General features: G+C 40.9%; 1 protein-coding gene and 1 pseudogene across 2 annotated transcripts in view; both read right to left on the bottom strand.

Annotated features, from left to right (window-relative positions):
* Nucleotides 1-824: 824 nt before the first annotated feature.
* The window catches only part of CATSPERE (catsper channel auxiliary subunit epsilon), a gene marked incomplete at both ends in the record, with an annotated part of 78,024 nt that continues 63,264 nt past the window's right edge, over nucleotides 825-15,584 (bottom strand). The window contains 4 exons of the mRNA XM_080651072.1: nucleotides 825-969; nucleotides 2,419-2,472; nucleotides 6,748-6,905; nucleotides 12,512-12,598. Coding sequence (XP_080507198.1) covers nucleotides 825-969; nucleotides 2,419-2,472; nucleotides 6,748-6,905; nucleotides 12,512-12,598 — 444 coding nt within the window. The remainder of the gene's footprint in view (nucleotides 970-2,418; nucleotides 2,473-6,747; nucleotides 6,906-12,511; nucleotides 12,599-15,584) is intronic.
* Nucleotides 4,201-5,044, bottom strand: LOC308238731 (protein MIX23-like; annotated as a pseudogene). Its single transcript has 2 exons — nucleotides 4,985-5,044; nucleotides 4,201-4,635 (listed from the first exon to the last, which is right to left on the bottom strand). The product of its transcript is annotated as a protein MIX23-like (transcript).

Below are 15,584 nucleotides of genomic sequence, written 5' to 3'. Positions count from 1 at the left end.
TATCTTCCCTGACAAAGATCAACTTTGACCTTGATTGAGCCTATTGTCTTTTTGTATCTACACTAATAAAAGAGAAAGATGCAAATTGACTGTACCTTCGTGACACCCACCTGCCAATCAGGAGTGAGTATGCAAATTAACCCAACAAAGATGGCGGGTTAATTTGTATACTCAGGCACCTAGCGGCCGGGGGCAGGACGCTTGCGTCATCACCATGGCGACAACACAGGCGTTACGCACCGCCCCAGCAGCTCCGGGCCTCTGGGCAGCGTGGGAAGGCAGAAAGGCAGCTCTGGGCCGAAGCAAAGGCAGTGCCGGCAACCAGGGGAAAGAAGGCCGATTCTTCCACGAATCTTAGTGCATTGGGCCTCTAGTCTATGATAACATACCTTTGGAATGTCAGGGTAACTTGTAACTTCCCTTTTTCCGGACCCCTCAGGGCACAACCAATGCGCCAGGGTGGCTTGATCTCCAGTGGGAGCTGTGCAGGAGGCAGCCAACTGATGACTTCCTTTCTCATTGGTGTTTCTATCTCTCTATCCCTCTCCCTTCCTCTCTCTATGAAAATCAATAAAAATATATTTTTAAAAAGATAAATGCAAACACATTAATAATTAATTTTATAATACGAGATATACATGAAAATATTTGTGTTTTGGATAATTTAGGAACATTTTTCAGATCTTGAATTTGATGATACTTATTATGAACTTTTATTCTTAGTACTTCTTGGTCAAACATATGTTCTCAATATAAATATATATTTATACTCTGAGTATATTCCTACATATATATATCCATAGTAAACAAACTTTCATTTTTTCCTAATTCGTCTTTTGTTTTATTTTGTCAGTTGCTTCATAAAGATGTCTGTAAATCCTCATGTAATGGAAGTAGCTAAAAGTTAGAATACTGAAGAACAGTAGCATCAGGAGAAAGAGGAAAGAAAAAACCAGGTAGCCATTTGGACTGAAATTAAAAAAAAAAAAGTCGTTAGAAATGATTGTTCACTTTGGTTAATTTAGTTAGTCAAACAATTTCTGAATTGCTATCTACTATTCCACTGACAGAGAACAAAGGTGAATAAGACATCTTGTCCACCCTCAAACTGTTTACCATTTAGTGGTTGTGGCTGACCAGGCAGGAAAATAGACAGTATGATCAACAGCAAGAGAGGCTGCGGCAAAAAGGCGAAGCCTGTTTCCCAAAGTTACTTAGAAACAACACATGGCTCTTCTCATTTGTAGATTATTCGCACCATTAACCTCCCATCAGTGCAACAAATTGAGGACTCAGTAATATTTAAAGTAGGGCTATAATTAATGATTTGTCTTGCATGTTTGTTTAACATTTTACAAAAAAAAACCAAACAAAAACAAAATCAGGCCCAGGACAGAGGAGCAAAGTCATTTGTGGTCCCAACTTTCATCTAAATATATAAAAGCCTATTATGCAAAGTGTCCCCTCGGGAGTTCGACTGACCAGGAGTTCAATTGTTCGCTATGATGTGTGATGACCACTAAGGGGTGGCGTGGAACAAAGGAAGGCCCTGGCCTGCAGCCAGCAGCCAGGGAAGGGAGGCCCCAGCCAGCAGCTGCTAGGGACCCCTACCCATGCACAAATTTCATGCACTGGGCCTCTAGTATTAACATAAGACTTTTTCTTCTGCTCTCCAAAGAAACTGGCATGGAGTCCAGGAAAATGCTTTTACAACCAGTTACCTGGGTGTATTGGGACAATGGCCATTGGTCTAGGGCTGATTCAGCGTCTGTGCAGGCACAGTCACTGTCCCCTCTCAGTCCCACTGCCAGTCTACCTGCTGCCCTCGTGGTGGAGTTGAAAGACATGTTTGATGGGAAGAAGGTAGCTGTAGAGGGTGATGGAATAAAAGGGGAACCCAGCCTGGCTGGCGTGGCTCAGTGTTTGAGCATGACCTATGAACCAGGAGGTCATGGTTTAATTCTTGGTCAGGGCACATGCCTGAGTTTCAGGCTGGATCCCTAGTGTGGGCATGAAGGAGACAGCTGATCAATAATTCTCTCATCATTGATGTTTCTCTCTCTCTCTCTCTCTCTCTCTCTCTCTCTCTCTCTCTCTCTCTCTCTCTCTCTCTCCCTCCCTCTTCCCTCCTCTCTGAAATCAATTAAAATATATATATATATATATATATATATATATATATATATATATATATATTTTTTTTTTTTTTTTTTTTTTTAAAGAGGAAACTAGCTGCAGTAACACTTCTCAGGAGTTCCCTCCTGCTGGGTCCCTGGTGTAACAGATACAATTTCTAGGACAGCATATAGGGCAGAAATATTAGGTCCCAGGAAAATGGGTGAGGGGCTTTTCCTTTTAGCTACCACCTGTGTCTTTTACAACTTCTTTCTTTAAAGCCTGATTAGGCACAATTATTACCTGGGAATCACTCCATAGGTCTCTATTGCAAAGAGAGCTGTTAGGTTACAGAAACTGCAAATTAGAAAAATAATATTAAAGATTAAATTAAGTACAATATATTAAGGCTCCCTCCACATCTCTATGGTAATGATCAAATCCTGTATAATCTTAGTATAATCTTGACAAAGGAGAGAACAGATACATTTATATAACAGCAGTGATGATGTTTACGTATGTTTGCTACAGAATTCCTCGAGCTGGTCACTACAACCTCACCGACCTGCTAACGGTTTTACACCATTTTGATAGTGGTTCCCAAGACAAACGCAATAACGATATTAATAATAATTAACAATAATAAGTATTGACAAAAATAATAAAGTTATTTTTTATCATTAACACTTACTGCAAATAATACTAATTGAGTATTTGCTATGTACCAGGCAATGTACCAAATTTATAGCAACTGTTCTTTTTAGATGAGGAAATGGAGACTCAGATAGGTTTAGCTACTTATAAATGTTTACACAGTTGTAAGTAGTAGAGCTGGGATTCGAATTCAAGGTTTTCTGATTAAAGTGCATGTGATGTTTACCTGATGTAGGCTAACTCCTTCAGGAAGCTGAGAATGTTAGGAAGTCAATATATGAAACTGTGTTATTATTTCTAAAGTTACTGAGTCTCTCTTATAATTTAGCATATTGCTCGAAATGAGACAGGATATAGATAAATAAACATTAATAATATGATTTTACCTACCTTCATGTCGGAGGAAGAAAGAAGGAACTTTTTTATTGAGTGTTTGCCAAGTGCCCAACAAAGTTAGGGATTTTAACCCAGGTACTTCATTTAATTCCCAGAATACTATAAAATAGGTATTATTGACTCATTTTACAGGCAAAGAAATAACCCCAAAGAGACAAAGCAATTTGCTAAGACTGCATAGCTACTAGTGCAAAATTAAGACTTCAAAGCGCCCTCGCTGGTTTGGCTCAGTGGATAGAGTGTCAGCATGCAGACTGAAGAGTCCTGGGTTTGACTCCAATCAAGGACACATGCCCGGGTTGTGAGCTTGATCTTCCGCCCGGGTTGTGAGCTTGATCTTCCGTAGGGGTGGGTGGGGGGCATGCAGGAGGCAGCCAATCAGTGATTCTCTCTCATCAATGAAGTTTCTATCTCTCCCTCCCTTTTCCTCTCTGAAATCAATAGAAATATATTAAAAAATAAAAATGAAAATATATTTAAAAAAAAGACTCAAAGTAGACTTTCTAGCACAATGTCCTCCAGATACATCCATTATGTTGAAATGGAAAGATTTTCTTTTTTTATAGCTGAGTAATATTCCATTGTATATATGTACCACATCTTACTTATCCATTCATCCACCAATGGACACTTAGGTGCCTTCAAGTCTTGGCTATTGCTGCAATAAACATGGAGGTACAGGTATCTTTTTGAAATAGTGTCTTGTGGAACTCTTCGGTTAATGGTGAGCCCAGACTCTATGACATTTTTTATTCTTTCTGCTAAGTCAGAAAATTATTTTAATAGCTACAAAATATTTTTTTAAAGAATCAGTGTAAAATAGCCACTGGTTTCTTCATAATTATCAGAATTATTTAATTATGGCTAAGTGGGGCATAATTAAATAATTCTGATGGCTAAAAGTCTTGGACTGTTGGCTCAGAAATGATCCTAGGAAGCCCGCTTTGTTGATATATGTCATGCTTAGCTTTTATGAGATGACCTGGTCCTTTTTATTAAAAAAATCTTTTATTCATTCTTCGTTTTTTTTTTTTTTTATTCATTCTTTGGAGGCTTGAATGAATTTGGCAGCGTTCATCAAACACCTTCCAGCTCCTGTCATTTACCACTTCTTCAGCATTCAGTTCTGACTGTATCCATTTCAACTTTGTCTGTTCTTTTCTAAGTTGCTTTAATAACATGAAATTGTTCAGATTCCTTTCTCTCTCTTCTCGGAGGTGTTTTAATGCTGATGAAGTCTGAGCTGTACAATCTTTTATGACTCTGCCCCTACTGAAAAACTCATCAAACTCATAAAGTTGCCCTCATCAAACTCATAAAGTTGTTTACAGATTTGGCTGGCATCATTTTTTCCTGCAGAGAGAGCTGTTATAACCATAGTGTTTAATTCATGTCCTGTCCTGTCATCAGTCGCCCTCATCACCTTAGTAATCCCTGGAACGGGGCGAACTCCTCATGGGTCACATGCCACTGGGCACCACCGTATTGGATCTATATCTTTCATTCTTCCTACTAGGAATTTCCTTCCCTCTTGACTTAGTGATATTGACATGTCTTTGTGTAACTTATTTATTGGACTTTGCAGAGTGAAATAGAAATTTTATTCTATCTTGTCATTATTCCTTTAAACAAATTCTCTGTGGAATTGTTCTTCCCCACCCCTGAATAAAATATTGTGTGTAATATTTATACCATTCTTTGTGCTCTTCTCAGGCTAATTTTTTTAGGAACTTACTTTCATCACAACACTCCCCTTGTAAAGATGCTAAGGAGGTTCTCTAGGACATGGTTTGAAATTGACTTCAACATTATGCCTTACCTTAGTCTGCCTCCTTTGTTTTCTACCTTCCTCACTCAAGGTGTTTCCACCTTCCTTCATGATCCACAAGCCATAGACATTTCATTATTAGCGTGGCTTCTGAAGGGTGTATTCTAGTCCTCTGGCAATGTAAATTCTACCAATGTTCCTTATTCTCCATGAAGTTTTCTTCCGATTCTCAAAATAGCATTGATATTTCCCATCTTTGAATTATTATTCTGCTCATTAATAATACAAATTATTATATTTGAAAATATCTCAGTATTGCTCTGATTTAACCTCCTTTGGTTTGTGTGTGTCTTCCCCACTCCTTCTTCCCCAACTAGTTTAATTATAAGTACCTTGAAGGCTGAGATTGTGCTTATGTTATATTTGCATCTATCATAATCAAGGAACATAGTAATTGTGAATTGATTAATTAATGTTTAACATGAAATCTTATCTCCCACCCCCATAGAAAGCTTATTGTGATTGCTACAAAAATTAGAAAGCAAATATGTAAATCATAACAAAAATTGAATATCGAGGTGACACCAAATCAAATTAAATTAACACAGACAACAGCATGGTGATTACCAGAGGAGAAGGGGTGGCGGAGGTAGAAGAGGGTATGAGGGGAAAACGGTGGTGGAAGAAGACTTGATTTGGGATGGTGAACACACAGTCCTATATAATAAATATGTAATATGTAAATGGTCGTTACGCCGTAAAGCATAATGACGGACCGTGTAACTACTGGATCATGGATCAGCAGGTGGGTGGGGCAGTGAGCTACAAGTGGGTGGCGGAGAGCTACAGGAGGAGGCAGGGCAGCAAGCTATGGGGAGGGCGGCGGGGTGGAGGTTGCTACAGGAGGGTGGAGCAGTGGGCAGAGAGCTACAGGAGGCAGCAAGCTACTGGCTACAAGTGGGCGGCAGAGAGCTACAGGAGGGGGCAGGGCAGCAAGCTATGAGGGGGAGGAGGGGGTGGTGGAAGCTACAGGAGGGCAGGGCAGCGGGCATAGAGCTACTGGAGGGTGGCAGCGAGCTACTGTGAGCTACTGGCACACGGATTCGTGCGCAGGGCTACTAGTACAATATATAGATGATGTATTAGAAATTGTACACCTGAAACCTATATAATTTTATTATTAACCAACTAGAGGCCTGGTGCATGAAAATTCATGCACTGGAGGGTGGTCCCTCAGCCCGGCCTGCCCCCTCTCACAGTCCAGGAGCCCTCAGGAGCGGGATGCGACCTGGCAATCAGGGGAAAGCGACGCCTCCATCACACCTCTGCTGCTGCCACTGCCTGCAGTGCAAGCCTCAGCTTGTCCTGGTTACCTGAGCCTCGGGTGGCCCTGGGCAGCTGGGCAGCTGCCATCCGAGGCTTGCCTGCACCTCGGGCCAGCCCTGGGCAACTGGGGGACTGAGGGGACTGGGGGACTCCAGAGGCAGGCGTGCAGAGCAGCCAGACCCACCTGGGGGCAGGCCCAGCTGTGCTGCATGCCTGCCGTCCCGGGGGGGGGGGGGGGCTGAGGGGACTGGGAGCCGCATCTTGTGGCTGTAGGCACCACCATCTTTGAGGGTGTGGCAGTCAATTAGCATATTCCCTCCTTATTGGCTGTGGGCACCGCCATCTTTGTGAGGGCATGACGGTCAATAGCATATTCCCTCTTTATTAGATAGGATGTCACCCCAATAAATTAAATTTAAATTTAAAAATAAAAATTTAATTTTGAGAAATTAATGCTAAAATGATTGTAATAAAACATTTATATTCACCTATAGTTTGGATCCAGGATCTTCACTCGAAACACATACATTCCAGTACGGTGCTTAGGCCAAACTAAATGGTTACGGTTAGACTTGTTGATAATCTCGTATGCTTGACTCAAGTCTCCTGGTTTTCCAATAGCATAAGAAAAACAGTGCTTATAGTTCTGAATAGGAAACAAAGACAAAAACCCGCTTGATCAAGCCATCTAGCCTCTGAGAAAACAAATCTTCCCTAGCCTCATGAATTACACCTCCTTTCTAGCCAAGGACTTCTCAGAATAGTACGTCAGCCATGTCTAGAAACTTGAATCCTGTCTTGAGTTGTGTGTGTGTAGCCAACAATTCAGTACCCACGTTCTCCCTTTTCTTCTCAAGCTCTTAATTAACTTGGAAGAACCTGTAAAAATGTCACCTTTCTTTCTGAGTCCTTCAGTTTTTCTTCTGAGAATTTACATCTCTAGAGTTACCTCCCAGATCTTTTATGCAGGCTATTCATCCCTGCAGAGTCAGGACTATGTAGCAATCAGCGCGGCTCCAGGAGCTAGAATGCTATTTCATTCCAAATACATGTTTCAGGGAGAGAGCGCCGCTGGTGGCCATGTTCAGTTAATACACCCACAGGAAGGGTAGCTTTGCTCACCCAGACATTTGCAGGTACCTGCGTTCCATTATATTCAGACTCCAGACTGAATGCCCCCTTCTGGTGGAGAGCTTTGTGTCTCCATACAGTAGGAGTGAGTATTTAGGGCCTGGTGTGGGCACTCCAAACCTTCCTTGAATGTAAGCCACTATTTCACTGCTTCTAAAATGTGGTCCCCAGATCAGCAGTAGCAGCGTCACCTGTGAACTTGTTAGAACTGCAGATTTTGGGGCCCCTCCCCAGATCTGTTGAACCAGGAACTTTGGATGTAGGGTCCAGAGACCTGTTTTAGCAAGTCCCCTAGGTGATTCTGATGTGCATTAACATCTGAGAACCACTGCACTGTAGCATACTGACTGGGCACGCTCCAGGACTGTTAATTAACAGGTGGCCCATTGCTTCAAGTAATGTGTTATTTTGGCAAAATCTTAGAACATTTGGGTGCCCTTTGTGAGATTTGGGCAAATAGAGTGTCACACCTATCCCCAACCCCAGACCCTTCAACAAAAGTCATAGGGCAAGTTTTCTTTTTAACTAACTTCATGACTAGTTTAATTCCTTAGGCTTTCTTAATAGTGGAATTAATAATCTATAAAAGGGTAGATGACTATACTCCATTAATTAGTTCCACAGATATTTATTGAGCACTCATAATGGGTAGATGGTGGGGATACAGCAGTGAACAAAACATACACAACTTTGTTCACTTATGCAGCTTACATTCCAGTTGGGGAGCCAGTCAATAAATTGGATAAACAGGCGGACTACATACACAATGTGTCAGTGAGTGACAAATGCTAATGACATGAAAGAAAATTGGGAAGGGAGATATGGACTGTCATGGGGTGATGGTTAACTTTTTTAGAGAGTGGCCAAGGAAGTCTTCATTGACTAGTTGATTTCTTTTAAAATGTATTTTTATTGATTTCAGAGAGGAAGGGAGAGGGAGAGAAAGATAAAAACATCAATGATGAGCCCAAACTGGTTTGGCTCAGTGGATAGAGCGTTGGCCTGAGGACTGAAAGATCCCGGGTTCGATTTCGGTCAAGGACACATGCCGGGGTTGTGGGCTCCATCCCCAGTGATTCTCTCTCATCATTGATGTTTCTATCTCTTTCTGTCTTTCCCTCTCCCTTCCTCTCTGAAATCAATAAACATATATTAAAACAACAACAACAAAACCAAAACATCAATGATGAGAGGGAATCATTGATCGGCTGCCTCCTGCACACCCTACACTGGGGATGGAGCCTGCAACCTGGGCCCGTTCCCTGACAGAATCAAACCGTGACCTGGCTCACAGATCAATGCTCAACCACTGAAACACACTGGCTGGGCTTGACTAATTGATTTTTTTTTTTTTTTTTTTTTTTTTTTTTTTACTAGTTGATTTTTAAGTAAAGACCTGGAGGAGGAAGCTGGCTAGTCATAGGGGCGGGGCATAGCAAATAATAAAGGCTTTGCTGTAACGGAGATGGGAACCATTGAATGGTTTTGAGCAGAAGAGTGACATGTTCTCATTTATGTTTTGGAAGGAACTCTAGCTGCTGTGTTGTGACTAGATTCATGGTGGGCAAGGCTGAAGCAAGGGAGACCTACTAGTAGGGATGTTGCTGTTCTAACCCAGATGGCTGGTGATGGAGGAGCAGGGTGGTGGCAATTGGGCGGGTGGGTGGGGGGGTGAGGAATGACCAAATTCAGAATAGACTTTGAAGGAAGAGCCAACAGATTTCCCGAAAGACCAAACGTGGGCGTGCGATGACGCTCAGAGGCTTCTTTCCTGGTCAGGCTGGAAGGATGGAATGCCCAGTCACTGAGGTGGGAAGGACGTTGGGGGTGTTTGTGGGGTGGATAGTAGAAGCTCAGTTTGGGACGTGTTAAGCTTGAGATGTTAATGAAGCACCATAAATGTTCTTTAACCTGTGGTTATTTGTCTCATCTTAGTAAAAAAATAAGACCCTGTCTTCACCTCTTGCTCTCTAGCTACTACACTATGTCATTCTCCCCTTGACCGCAAAACTCTTCAGCAGAGATGGCTATTCTTGCTGCTTTGAATTCGTTTTTTCCATGTTAATTAAACCCACTTCGGTAAGTCTTTGTCTCACACTGCCACCTAAATGGATCCTTCAAGGTTACTAGTTATCTCCATGCTGCTAAAGTAAATGGCCAGTTTTCAATGCTCATCATAGTTGACCTGTCTTAGTGTGGATTTGACACAGTTGATCCCTCCCTCCCACGAGACTTGCTTTACATGATGTCTGTCTGGAACACCACATTTCCTGGCTTTCCTCCTGCTTCTTGGATTATTCCTCTTTCATCTCCTTTGCCCCTCCTCATTTCCCCAATCTCAGTTGAGTGACCCAGCGTTTAGTTCTCTTTTTGTCTCTATATCAGGGTTTTCTAAACTTATTGTGTGTGTGTGTGTGTGTGTGTGTGTATAAGTTTTTTATGTGGGTCCTTTTGTCAGTTTGATAAAACCTATGGATTACCAAGGATACTTTCTTAGGATAATGTTTTTATTTTTATTTTTTAAAATATATTTTTATTGATTTCAGAGAGGAAGGAAGAGGGAGAGAGAGACAGAAATATCCATGATGAGAGAGAATCATGGATCAGCTACCTCCTGCGAGTCCCCCACTGGGGATCGAGCCCGCATCCTGGGCATGTGCCCTTGACTGGAATTGAACCTGGGACCTTTCAGTTCGCAGGCTGACGCTCTATCCACTGATCCAAACCGGCTAGGGCAGAATAATGTTTTTAAAGACACAATATAAAATTGTTTCTACAAGGGAAACTAGTTATAAAGAATTATAGCTGACAAAATATTAAAAACAATAAGGTACTATATTAAAATTTAAAAATATGTGCTTCGCCCTAACCAGTTTGGCTCAGTGGATAGAGCGTCGGCCTGCGGACTGAAGGGTCCCAGGTTCGATTTTAGTCAAGGGCATGTACCTTGGTTGTGGGCACATCCCCAGTAGAGGGTGTGCAAGAGGCAGCTGATCAATGTTTCTCTCTCATCGATGTTTTTAACTCTCTATCCCTCTCCCTTCCTCTCTATAAAAAATCAATAAAATATATTTTAAAAAATAAAATAAAATAATAAAAATATATGCTTCTTTAAATACAGAAACTAACACCAGATTGAATGAGGATGGGTGAAGAGGTGTTGGAGATTTTAGGAGAGAGGAGAAAGTATACACTAGCTATTTATGAGACGGGGAGAGCAAACAAACTAGAGAAATACAGTTATATTTTTGGGCAGTATGATGGGACCTTTTCAATCATGAAATAAAAATGAAACAAGTCAGCATGAGCATGTTTTTCTCTGACCACAGTCAGCTGCTAAGGTGGATAGCTGAATTTAACCAGGGTTGTGATTTAGTCACACAAATATGAAGAAGTAAGAGGGGGCAAAGGAATTGAGGGTACATATTAATAGAATGATATAATTATTGACCATGGAATTTAAGCTGGATAAAGAGGGAAAGATAACCTGGGAGTGAGGTGAGGGTGGTAAGATCACTAGATTGAAGGTTACGCTGGGGTTGAAGGATTGTTCAAAGTGTTGTTAGGGTCAAGCTTCTAGAGCAAGTATGTCAAACTCAAAGGCTAACACGGGCCAAATAAACAAGGTTTAAGTTTCTGTGGGCTGCAAAAAACAAAAGCTTCCATTTTCATAGAAATGTAATTTTATTTCAATAGTGACATGCTGAATACAAAGGGCTGAAATAAATGAGTCATCGTTAACATAAAATAATAGAACATTTTAATAAAAATTAATAATTTTTCTTTAACATTAACTTACCAGACGCTGAATAACTGCACAAATTAATAAGCGTAACGCAAGTAAACCTATTTTTCTTGTTCTCCAAAAGTGAAATATTTCCTGTTGCTCACACCAAACAAGTCAGTACAAGACTAATGATGTGGCAATTGGCTGCTAAAATATTCGCTGCTGGTATTAGTGGAGAGAAATGGTGTGCCTGTGCGTAAGGCGAGTAAGGGAAATGAATGCAACACGACTATAGTAAACAGTCATTAGCGAACATTGTAGTTCGTTGTTAATAACTAGAGGCCCGTTGCACGATTTGTGCAATAGGCCTTCCTTCCCCTGGCTGCTGGCACCAGTTTTCCTCTGGCACCTGGGACCCAGGTCTTCACTCTGGCCTCCGCCTTCAGACTTTGTTCCAGCTGGAGTGCTGCTCCTGTAGCTCCCTCCGCCCACCCCCTCCACACCCTCTCCCTCATAGCAGGCGTCCAGCCCCACTGGCTGCTCCGCACCTATATGCGTGCTGCCCAGAGGCCCACAGCGGCTGGGGGGTGGGGCTGCTGCCATATTTGTCAGGTTAATTTGCATACCCACTCCTGATTGGCTGGTGGGTGTCACGAAGTGATGGTCAATTTGCATATTTCTCTTTTATTAGTGTAGATGATGTTTAACAGAATATTGTAAAAATTAAGTTATGAAATTTTTATTAAAATGTTTCTTATATACTGTTATATTGACTAGGCTGCAGAAATACTCATTGTGGGTTGCATGTGGCCCATGGGTCCCGAGTTTGACATGCTTGTTCTAGAGTTATGTTGCTGGAAAGTTAGGAAGTAGTGGATGAAGAGTGGAATGTTTGGAATACACATCAATATACATCATTTGTATTTATCTTTGTCTTGACATGCATAGATTCTGATGCAGAAGCAAAGTAACATTCTGATTTTAGGGTGAACATTTTATAGGCTGAGGTACCTTCTCTGTCACCTTTTATTCATGAGATATGATTTGATTCTCCAAATAACATACATTAATTTAAATTTAAGAAAATTCAATTGCAAAAAATTGAAAACGGACAAGGGTTGGTAATTGGCATTAGAAATGTTCTTCTGCCTGGCCAGTGTAGCTCAGTGTTTGAGGGTTGAACTATGAACCAGGAGGTCAAGGTTCAATTCCCGGGCAGGGCACATGCCTGGCGGGATCAATCCCCAGGGTGGGGCATGCAGGAGGCAGCCCATCAATGATTCCCTCTCATCATTGATGTTTCTATCTCTCTCTCCCTCTCCCTTCTTCTCTCTGAAAGCAATAAAATGATATAAAAATAAATAAAGCAGTTTGCAAGGTAAAATTTTTCTTACCTCAGGTCCCCAAACTTCTTCTAATGGGAGGTCCTTGTTAAGCGCGATCATTGACTTCCACGTCTGGGCCTCATTTAAACAACCACTCTGTCAAGATATATATATATATATAGTATATCAATTTATTCATAAGTACTTCATATATTTTAATGCCATTGAAAACTATATTTTTAAAAAAATGTTTAGCCAAAACTGGTTTGGCTCGGTGGATAGAGCGTCGACCTGTGGACTGAAGGTCCCAGGTTCGATTCCGGTCAAGGGCATGTACCTTGGTTGCGGGCACATCCCCAGTGTGGGGTGTGCAGGAGGCAGCTGATCGATGTTTCTCTCTCATCGATGTTTCTAACTCTCTATCCCTCTCTCTTCCTCTCTGTAAAAAAATCAATAAAATATATTTTGAAAAAAAATGTTTAATTATTTAAATGTTTGCTGATATACAGAGAAACAATAGACTTCTGTGTATTGACCTTGTATGGAGAGAACGTCTTAAATTCATTTAATTTGAACTGTTTCACATGAACAGTTATGTTACCTGTGAATATGACAGTTTCGTTTTTTCCTTTCCAATCCTTTTACTTTTTATATAGTTTTATTGTTTATAGTTTGCTCCTTTACAAAGATCAGGAACAATATTGTACTGAAGTAGTGGTAATTGGCACTCTTATTTTATTCCTGATTTCAGGTTTTCAAATTTTCACCTTAAGTATGATGTTTTCTATAGGGTTTTTAATATCTATATTTTATTAGATTAAGGAAGTTACCATCTATTTATAATTTTCTAATATTTATTTAAAAAATAATGTTAGCCCTTGCCAGTTTGGCTCAGTGGGTAGAGGGTCAGCCTGTGAACTGAAGGATCCCAGGTTTGATTCCCGGTCAGGGCACATGACCAGGTTGCCAGCTCAATCCCAGTGTGGGGCGGGCAGGAGGTAGCTGATAGATGATTCGCTCTCATCATTGATGTTCCTATCTCTCTCTCCTTCTCCCTTCCTCTCTGAAAAGCAATAATAAATAAATAAATAAATAAATAAATAAATAATAATGTTATATATGGATGATACTTATTAAATCAAATAATATTTCATCAACTATTATAATAATCTTATACCTTTTCTTAATTCTGGTAATATAGTGGATTACTTTGATTTTCAACTCTTCTATGTGAAATGAACAAAACTTGGTCTGTTTTTCTTTCTTTCTTTCTTTCTTTCTTTCTTTCTTTCTTTCTTTCTTTCTTTCTTTCTTTCTTTCTTTCAAGAGAGAGAGAGTGAAACATCAATCAGCTGCTTCCTGCACACCCCGTACTGGGGATCAAGTCCGAAACCTAGGCATGTGCCCTGACCGGGAATTGAACTGGCGACCTTTTGGTACATGGGATGATGCCCAACCAACTGAACCACACCAGCCAGGGCAGGATATAATATTTTTATTATATTGATGAGTTTTGTTACTGGTTTGTTTTGGTGTTTTGTATCAATGGTCATGAGTGAGATTGTCTCATAATTCTGTTTTGTTTTAAAGTTCTCTTGGAGTCACAAAGTAAGTTGGATTAGAGATTTCTATTTTTTTCTTGGAATACAAGAAGCTTTGGCATTTGTTCATTTTATCCATTTGTCCATTGGCAAATTGGTTGAGATAAATTTATTTGTAACAACCTCTATTATTTGGGTTGTAAAGTGGTGATATTTTAATTCTGCCCTTTTTCATGTGTGAACTGTTAATAATCTTATAAGAGATGCTTCCCCTCATCTACTCTTTGATGAACCACTGGTACCGTTTATTTGAGGAAGGTAGGATGAATATTTGTTTCTTTCTCTGTATTTGCCAGTTTTCAAAATAAGGAATTGGTTTGCTATCAATCTCCAAAGGTGAACTTAGAAAAACCACCGTGAGCTCATAGATTTAACGCATTCAATGGGTTTGACCCATCGCAGTAACAATCCTGATGAAGCTCAGCGTGTCCCATCTTTGGCCTGGAGGAAGTTCTTCACGGTGACTTCTGGTTACTGCTGGCAGACCTAGCAGGCTGGATACTTCCTTGCTACTGGGTATGCCAAACGACTGCAAGTTCGTCTCGTACATTCCCTCCTTCCGGTTGGAATCAGTCATTCATCTAAGAATCTCCAAGTACTTTCAGTGGGAAATGCTATTTCAAGACAACAATCTGGATACCGAGGACACTTACTGCTACTGATTAGTTATGTTTCCAGGAATCTTAAAGGACAGAGTAGGAAAAATTTATCTATTTCTCTCTATATATATATGATATTCATATATTTACATCCAGGTCAATATCTAATACCTCATGAGTTTATATTGAGTCTTATACAAATTCAGAATTTTTGTCTAACTTCTTCCAGCCTACATATGCACCCCTTGCTTAAATTAGATAGGAAAAGAAAAGAAGAAAAATGGGTTAGAGGGGTAGAGAGGGAGAAAGCATAGGGTTCAGTATAATGGGTACCTAGATCGTGTGAGAAAAAGCAAGAGTCAGAGAAGCAGTGGGAGTAACAATGAGAGAACTGGGGAGGGTGAGATCAGAGACTGAAATGTGTGAGTTTAAATGTAATTTCGGTAGGGGGAGTGATATTATTAGTTGAGATCATTTCTGCTCTGCTGCAATAATAACCCCCAACTCTCGGGTTTACACATTAAAAGTTTAATTCTTGACCACACAGACATCCCTGGTTAGGTGGTTCTTTGGGATCACAAAGAAGTGAATCAGGAGCTCAGGACTTTTCTGTCTGGTGGCCCCTTGAAGTCCCCCTCACTAGATCCTTTCACCCAGCTCTCAAATACTCCATCTTTCATTGTTGCTGCAATATATTGACATGTGAAGGAAGACAGGAAGCATGGAGGTTCATGTGGTGCCTCCTTAAGCACTTCATCCTGAAAATGATACTATCCCTTCTGCTCCTAGTCCGGTGGTGAGACCCAGTCACAGGGCCCCAGCTCCACAACAACGGGGCTGGAAAATGCAGTCCCTGCTCAGAGAGCTTCTTCCCTCCCCCAGTGACCCCGCCTGATGGCTGGGGGAAGTCAGGAGTCCACTGTGACTCTCCTCAGGGCAGGA

Source organism: Plecotus auritus (genome assembly GCF_963455305.1).
Source record: "Plecotus auritus genome assembly, chromosome: 14".
NCBI classification, from domain to species: domain Eukaryota; kingdom Metazoa; phylum Chordata; class Mammalia; order Chiroptera; family Vespertilionidae; genus Plecotus; species Plecotus auritus.
This window is presented reverse-complemented; position numbering and strand designations above follow the sequence as displayed.